The 8,541-nt window shown below is 37.1% G+C and overlaps 1 protein-coding gene across 1 annotated transcript; it reads left to right on the top strand.

Annotated features, from left to right (window-relative positions):
• The first annotated feature begins 474 nt into the window (after positions 1 to 474).
• LOC149382861 (protein FAR-RED IMPAIRED RESPONSE 1-like) lies at positions 475 to 1,978 on the top strand. The gene is made up of 3 exons (XM_089628850.1): positions 475 to 617; positions 883 to 969; positions 1,231 to 1,978. The coding sequence occupies exons 1-3, from the start codon at positions 475 to 477 to the stop codon at positions 1,976 to 1,978; spliced, it is 978 nt and encodes a 325-aa protein (XP_089484976.1).
• Positions 1,979 to 8,541: the final 6,563 nt, after the last annotated feature.

Raw genomic sequence — 8,541 nt, 5'->3', positions numbered from 1 at the left:
TGTATTTGAGGAGCCGAGACCTTTCCATGTCAAATTATCATCTTGTTATTGAGATAGTTAAGCTAACGCCTGATGAGGCAGCAAATCAGTAGTCCTCGTCTCGCCTAGAATCAAGTCCAATGAAGGGGGGAGTCTAGATTTGAAGAGTTTGCATCTCCGTCCACACTTGGATTGGAAGAATACACATTTGAACAGCCGCGTGCGTTGGCATCACAGCCCCCTTCTCCGCCACAGAGACCGTCTCAGCCAACTCCACCGACACATAAACCATCTCCACAACGACCTCATTCCTCTACACAAGGACCCTCTCAACCCACTCCCTTGACACAACGACCTCCACAGCCCCCTACCAAACCGTCCAGGATTGGGCGTGAGCACATTGGGGAGAATGAAGTGATGGATTTGAACTCGCCTATAAGAGTCGAGCTAGGAGCGCTATATGCTACCAAACATGCCTTGAAGAAGCATTTGAACATGTATGCGATAAGTAAACACTTTGCATTCACGACAAAGAGTTCTTGTAAGAAGTATCTCCACGTCGTTTGCCCGGGTGACAATTGTGCGTGGGCAATTCGTGCGGTTAGATTAAGGGAGACCGAGGTTTTCCAGATCAGGAGGTATGTGTTTTTCCCTACCTTTCTCTTTTTTACATCATTATTTAGTTATATTCACGAACCTTAATGCACAGTATTTATTGATATTAAATTCAACAAACACTGATTTATTTACTTTGATATCAATAAACACTGTGATTTATTGACTTCAATGTCAATAAAGACTATGATTTATTGACTTTAATGTAACTAAATACCGTGATTTATTAACAATCTTATTTTATAGGTTTGTGATCTATTAACTGACATTCATTTATTCTTAATATAGGTTTGATTCTGAGCATACATGTTCCGTAGAGTCTAGAAAGAATCCAAAAGCCACGGCGCTATTCACAGGAGATGTTGTGAAACACAAGTTTGTGGATCCTCGACAAATGAATTGTAAACCGAAAGAAATCCTTGGTTACATGGAGACAGATTATGGAGTTCGTATGACGTATAAGAAGGCTTAGAGGGCAAAAGAAAAGGCCCTTGGGTTGTTATACGGAACTGACACTGAGTCGTACGCATTTCTGCCCACCTTAAAGTATATGATTGAGACAACAAATCCAGGGTCTGTTCTGGAGCTTACCGCTGACCGTGAACACAGATTTATAAATTTTTTTATGTCTCTTAGTCCCTTCATAAGAGGATGGAAGTTTTGTCGGCCTATCATCATTATCGACGCTACGTTCTTGAAGAACTATCATCGTGGAACTTTGTTTACAGCGATAGCGATGGATGCAAATGAACAATGTTTTCCTCTCGCCTTCGGTGTTGGAGACTCTGAATCGAATGAGTCATGGTTGAATTTTTTGAGCACGTTAAAGGCAGCGATAGGGGAGAGGCCTCGTCAAGTCATTGTATCTGACAGGAACAATGGAATATGTAATGCTGTGGCAAAGGTTTTTCCAAATTCGGCACATGGGTATTGCGCGCATCATCTTCTTGGAAACGTGAAGAACAATTTCAAGGGTCTCACCAAGAGTTTCAACTGGAAGTTTTATGGTGCAGCAAAGGCATATACGCGTATGGAATTTGAAAAGTATATGCGCATGATCAACCGGGAAAATATTGAAATTCGACAATACCTTGAGAATGAAGTGGGACATGAAAAATGGGCTCGTTGCTACATTACCAGTACAAGGTACTCAATCATGACCTCAAACAATGCTGAGTCTATGAATGCAATGGACTCCAAAGCTAGAGATTTTCCAATTTCGAAGTTGATTGATTGGTTGAGAGAGAGAATGCAAAAGTGGTTCTACGACCGAAGAGAATTAGCAACGGCTTCAACGAAGGTGCTTACTCCAAAATTTCAAAAGCGAATGGATGACTCTCATGCTCTTTCTACTTTAATGCTGGTAAGATCTATACTAATATAATGTGCTCTTTCTGGAAAAAAAAATTTCAATAACTCACTGTGACTTTTTATTGGCATTAATACCAATAAGTTCCAGTGTTTATTGACATTAATATAAATAAAAAAGAACAGGAATTCATTATTTTTCAATAACTCACTGTGACTTTTTATTGACTTTTTTCACGACTTTCGACAACTCTTGCTTTCGCCGTCAGAGTGGATGAGCGAATTGGAGTGTAAACAATCTGGTACATTAATTCAAGAACATGATGAGTAAACAATGGTGATACATTAATCAAAGGACATGTTACTAGATTTACCTGCGAGCTTGAGAAATCGATTTCTCGCATCTTTAGCGCAGAAACCTTAAATGTAGATTTCCATCCGAGCATGAGAGGAATGACCGTGTCGGAGATTTTGTGGCAGATTTTTTGCTCCGAGAGGATGGGAAAAGACTCGAATGCCCAAATTTGAAGAGGCAAAAAGAAACCCGGCAGTCTCACTTTACCTGTGTCCCTCGACCTTGATTTCTCAATGAAGGTTGTAATCTTTTCATGGAGGAAATTCCAAGTCACATTTCCCCACGGGTATCGGTTGAACTCGTCCAAGTTATCCACCATCTTGACATAGTTCATGTTCGGTACCTAAACAAAACATTATCATGTTAGACATACAAAAAGGTTTATCAAAATGCAATACTCATAATTACTATGATTACCAAACAGTTCGAGTTGTCGGGGATGAGCACGTTCAGCAAAAAATATAGTATTTTAAACTTCGCCTTCTTCTCAGTCCGCCATTCTTCGCTCTCAGAGACCAAGGACTGCACGACGTCCCTCTTATTTAAGGCTCCCTTGTGGAAGGCAGTTTCGTATAGACCATCCTTAACAACTTCCGAATAAGAACATTTAGTGTAGTCGTCAACAAACCGTAAGCCGGTGATCTCCGCAAAATTCTCCTTACTGAATGATCGAGGTTCACCGTCAATTTCAAAAAACAAAGCATCAGAAGATGAGTCCTTGTATTGTCCAGCCCGCGAGATAATATGGTTGACTATCGCCGAAGAATTGGCTATCTCGGGAACGTCAAGGAAATGCCCAAAACAAGACTGCCTGAATATATTGGTCTCTTCCTCGGACATTGATTTCTTCATGACCTCATTGAACTTTTGAATACCGCCCAAAAAGTTGAACGTAACCCCGGCAATTTGGTCATCGTCCAAGACTCTGCTCCATCCCTAAATGAAAAAAACATTACTTAGAACATGATATCGTTGAAGTATGAAGTACCATTGTCAAACCTGCCGGTTTATTGACAGCAAAACAGACGATTTATTGACATCAATGTCAATAAAACAGACGGTTTATTGACATCAATGTCAATAAAACAGACGGTTTATTGACATCAATGTGAATAAACCAGCTACTGTCAACGACCCCGGCAACACCAAACACATGAGAAACTAACATCAACGTCAACGGATTAAAACTATAATTAACATCTCACATTTGGGCGCCAATGATCTTTCTTCAACAACATAAAACTATAATCAACATCAACACTATAATCAACATAAAACATAATCACTAACCTTTTGATTTTTATTGGATGACTTTGTGATTCTGGGCTTAGAGGATGGTTTTTTTATGACGAAATCGTCAAAGGAATCATCTTCGGATACCACATTGGTATCTATTTTTGGTCGCTTGGCCGGAGACTTCAGCGACTTTGAGATGGTCGTCTTCCTCTTCTTCTTTGCAACACTCGGCTTCGGCTTCTTCTTCGCAGCGCTCGGATTCTTCTTCGCCACGCTCGGAGGAGATTTCTCAGGCAAGGGATGGGAAACGCGAGGACTTCTACGCACCACCGGGGGAGATTTCTCAGGCGAGGGTTTGGGTTTCTTCGCAGGGGATTTCTTCTTTGGGTTTGAGTTTGGGTCCGGTATTTGGGTTTGAGTTTCGGCCAAAATGGGTGTGGTTTTAGGGTTTTGGTATGGGTGTTCGTCGTTAGGGGTCTGGGTATTCGTCATTTTGGGTGGTTTTTGCCAAAGAAATGGAGAAGAACTGGAGAGAGAAAGAGAGAGCGAAAGAGGCGCGGTGGTGTCAGTGAGGTCTGGGTCAGAGGCGTGGTGGGTTTCGACCGAAGAAACGTGGAAGATGAACTGGAGTGGGAGAGAGGTGCGGTGGGTTTGTTTAAGGTTTCGGTGAGAGAGAGCGAAATGGAGAGAGATGGTGAGCGATATGGAGAGAGAGAGAGAGAGAGACTTTGGACGCGAGAGAGAGAGAGATTTTGGACGAAGAAGAAGAAGAAGAAGAAAAGAAAACGCAGAAGAAGAAATGAGGAATTTTGGACAGTTTCAAAAATTAATTCCAAATTGACATACGTAATAAAATTAATAGGAAAAGGTTAAATTAAACTGAAAGGATATAAATGTAATAGCTCAATTTAGGTAGTCATATTTTAGGATTAAATTTGACTTATTTGATTTTGGTCCAAAACAATTGTAATAGTCATAGAATAGGAATAATCCCATATTATTATACATATATAAAAAGAGAGAACGAGCATGTTACGGTACGGCGACGAGAATGGCCATTTAATTTCCAAAATTACATAAATACTATTTAATTTCCAAAATTACATAAATACTATTTAAGTTTTTGAAATTACATAAATACCACTACATATTATAACCTTAATCATTTACATTGAGCAATCAAATAGATATATCATATGTATATCAATTTCCAGATTTGACTTTCATTAATAATATTTTTTATTTCAAAGATAGATATTAAAAAGGGCAAAATTGGAATAAAAAAATTGGTTTAATTGCCACAAAAAAAAAGATTTGCTATTTAAACAAAAAAAAAAGTGAAATGTTGGCTAATTTGCAATTGCAACGTGAAATGGTGGCTAATTCATGTAAATTTTCAAAAAATTAAAGTAACGCTAACACAATTAACACGTAGGTACAAATTAAAACAACATTTTTGTTTTTGAGCCGTAGTTGTTTCAAATAAGTGTGGAATCCAAAAATTCAAAAGATTAATAAAACTCAATATACACATGAATTCGTTTATAAACCAACCAACCAATTCCTTGATACTTAATTCTCGAAACCTTTATTCACTAAATTCTGAAACTCCCAAATAGTTGTTTCAGATGCTGATCTAACACTCAAATTGCATGAACCAATAAAAAATTGATTAAATTCCCAAAAAAGGAATAAAATGTGTAAAAAGAATGGATTACTATGTATACACATATATTTAAGAATGAAGAAAAAACTAAGGGAAAGGAAAAAAAAAAGAAAGAGACGAGGCCACTTATAGGTAACAATACTATAGGGCCAATAGGATATGAATAAAGCTAATGATAATGATTATCAAATAAATAAAATCAAGAGCATTTGGGAAAAACACTTGCAATTCTGTTGAGCTTCACGTTTTGGCAAGAAGCTTCGACGAGATCGCTATCTCCTTCGCGCTCGAAACCGACGTTGTGAAGAGAAACGCCTTTGCATGGCACGCTTTTGCTACACTCCAACTTCACAGCCACTTTTGAATTACTTGTCCCTTTTATATTTATGTATTTAATGTTGCTTATCTCTACGGCTGAGGCCTATATTATAATTACAAAATAACGTTAAAATTTTGTATTTATACTGATTATATATACCTAATATATTAGGGTTGCAAAAAAAGAGATTATATTTGGTATAATTAATTGACTAATTACCTGTTGGTGACATGGTTCCTTCAGGTCACAATAGTTTTGGTCAATGATAATTGGGTTGCTAACATTTCTCATTAATATGTTTTGAAATATTATGTTCTTCGCATATCCAGAACCTCCCTGAAAAAAAGTGACATTTAATAAAATGATCCTTATTGGTTATAAATAAAATTTAATTTGTAGAAATATTATTTGCGTACCTGCCAAGTCTTAATTCTTACTCCATTGGTGGTTCCTGTGAATTTGACTCTCTTCACAAACACGTTCGAAACTTCAGCTTCTGAATTCCCAACTCCTAAGCTTCCAATGCTGGATAATTTATCAATTATTAATAACCGAGATGTCAGTAAATTTGACAAAACCCCCAAATTACCTACACACGCATACACATACACTTCCATCAATCCCCTTAAAAAAGCTCTTGATCGCCAAATTCGCCATTCGATTTCTGTCGTGGCCTCCATCGATCGCCCGTCGTTCATGGCGGCTCCGGCGCAGAAACCTCGGTAATCTAATTCGAGTCCAAAACTGGCTGAGGCAATTGGAATCCAGAGAAGAATCCATGACATTCTCAGAGAACCAAAATCTGAGCTTGAACGCCGAGGAAAAATCAGTGAAGTTTTGGACTTCATCTCTAAATTTGCTTTCGAATCCACAATAATTTGGTCGCGGTCGTTGTCGTCATCCATGGCGGCTCCAGCAAGGTCGTGGTCTGGAATCGAGCTCGAAGAAGCTCTAAATCCGTAGCCGTCATCTCCGTCGTCCGTGTCGCTCTGGAGATTGTTGATATTGGTCGTTTATGACAATTGGAAGGTGGTTTCATCGTCAATCGTCATCACCACCTTCTTCTTCTTCTTCTTCTTCTTCTTCTATTTTTTTTCTTTTGCTTTGTCGAACAGTGGATTAAATTTACAAATAATTGACTGCGTAGCCATCTTAAACACTAGCAATTTGGTTTTAGCCAACCTTTCAATAATTTCCTGTAAATAGCCATATTGCTTACGTGGCAGCTTATTAATTGAATTAGGTTTACCCTTTTGCCCTTATTTAATTCGGCAGATTTTTTTAATTAGGAAATTTGTTTTTTTCAAATTTCGAATCAAATAATGAAACCGATTAGGGAAGTTTTCAAATTTGAAATTTCCTGCAGATTTTGAAAGTTTCCAGCGTATTTATTGTTATGTATTTGGAAGTTTTCAGCGTTGACTTTAGTTAATTAGTTTCTATTTTCGTGGTAATTCATTACGGATAAAATCTGTAAATATATTCTTCATTTATTGATATTATTTTGTCTTTCATATAACGTCCAAAATATTTCCATTTTTTTCAGTTTTATTTACACGAATATACTGTAAATAAACTTTGTATGTACAATGAATATACTGTAAATATGCTTTGTATTTACACGGCTATACTGTAAATATGCTTTGTATTTACACGGATATACTGTAAATATGCTTTGTATTTACACGAATATACTGTACAACCAAATAACCATTGAAACTCGTCTTCCTCGTCACGCAAATCACCGACCCATCTTACTTTGGCGTCGGAGCCTTCTCGCAGGCTTTTGCAATCCCGACAATGTAACAACCTCGAATCATGGTGGCCAGACTTTTGCTCCGCGAGAACTCAGGACCGGCGTCAGATCCGGATCCCCCTTCGCTCCGACTTTGGTGATGCCTCATTAACAGTTTTTTTTAAATCAGTCCAAAAACAAACAGTTTTTCAGAAAATCCCGAGCAAAAATGGTAGAATCGCCATTTTAGGAAAAAATAATTGTAACAGAAACTCGGAAAAATACCTTGAACTTGTTCTCTGAAAATTTCTGACGCCTTCTTCTTTCGATAACTGCAGAAAATTTGCGTGCCTGGGTTTTCTTGAATATTCATCGGAGATGGTCATTGACCTTCGGGATTCTTCTTCTTCGTCGTGTGTTTTGGGGCAGAGAAATGAGCGATTTTTTTTTCTTTTTTTTTTCAGCGGTGAGATTGTGAGAGAGAGAAGTTTTGGTTATCTCGTTAAAGTCTTTTAATTTCCTTACCCTGAATAGCGGGACCAGTTACTGACATTAATAACTAGTTATTATCCGTATATTTGTTTTAAATGTTTTTATTTTCGGTATGTAAATGGGCGGGAACAGTTGAGGTCATTGGTATTTAGTTATACTGTAAATAAATGGGTGTGGCTATTAACCGAAAATTAACCAAATGATGGCCAAATCCAAAATCGCTTTTGCTGGGTGGCTATATAGCTATATAACCCTTAAATTTATTGAAAGTATGATTAAATATTTTGACAAGCATTTTCTTTAGAAAGTATGATTAAATATTTTGACACGCATTTTCTTCTTCTTCTTCCGTTTTCGGTTTCGAGTATTTTTGTTAAACATTAGATTAAATTTTTTGAAAGCGAGATTAAATATTTTGACATCTTCTTCTTCTTTTTCTACGTCTGGTTAATAAAAGAGTGGATTTAATATTTTGAAAGTAGGATTAAATTGTTTGACATCTTCTTCTTCTGGTTTATCGAATAGTGGATTAATGCAGAAAGGGCAGTAGATTAAATTTTGGAAACTTAATAATTAAGGGTATATTAGTACTTTTACATTATAAATGATTTAAATTCACTAACTTATGAAACTTTGACTATTGTGCTAAAAACAAAATTTGAAATGGCTAGTTCATACCAAAAAAAAAAATCTTTTTATTTAATAATATTCTAAACGATATATTTCTGTGGTATTGGCTATTGGGTCCAATAATCAATTTTGGACTGGTTTTTTTGCCGTTTATATGCAAGATTTCAGATTCTCTCTTGATTTGCATACGAAGACGCAAAAAAATG

The sequence above is a fragment of the Urtica dioica genome, chromosome 10 (genome assembly GCF_054948205.1).
Source record: "Urtica dioica subsp. dioica isolate 48M chromosome 10, U.dioica_male_clone48M_v1_H2, whole genome shotgun sequence".
Lineage (NCBI taxonomy): Eukaryota > Viridiplantae > Streptophyta > Magnoliopsida > Rosales > Urticaceae > Urtica > Urtica dioica.
Note: the sequence above shows the minus strand (reverse complement) of the source record. Positions and strands in the feature narration are given on the sequence as shown.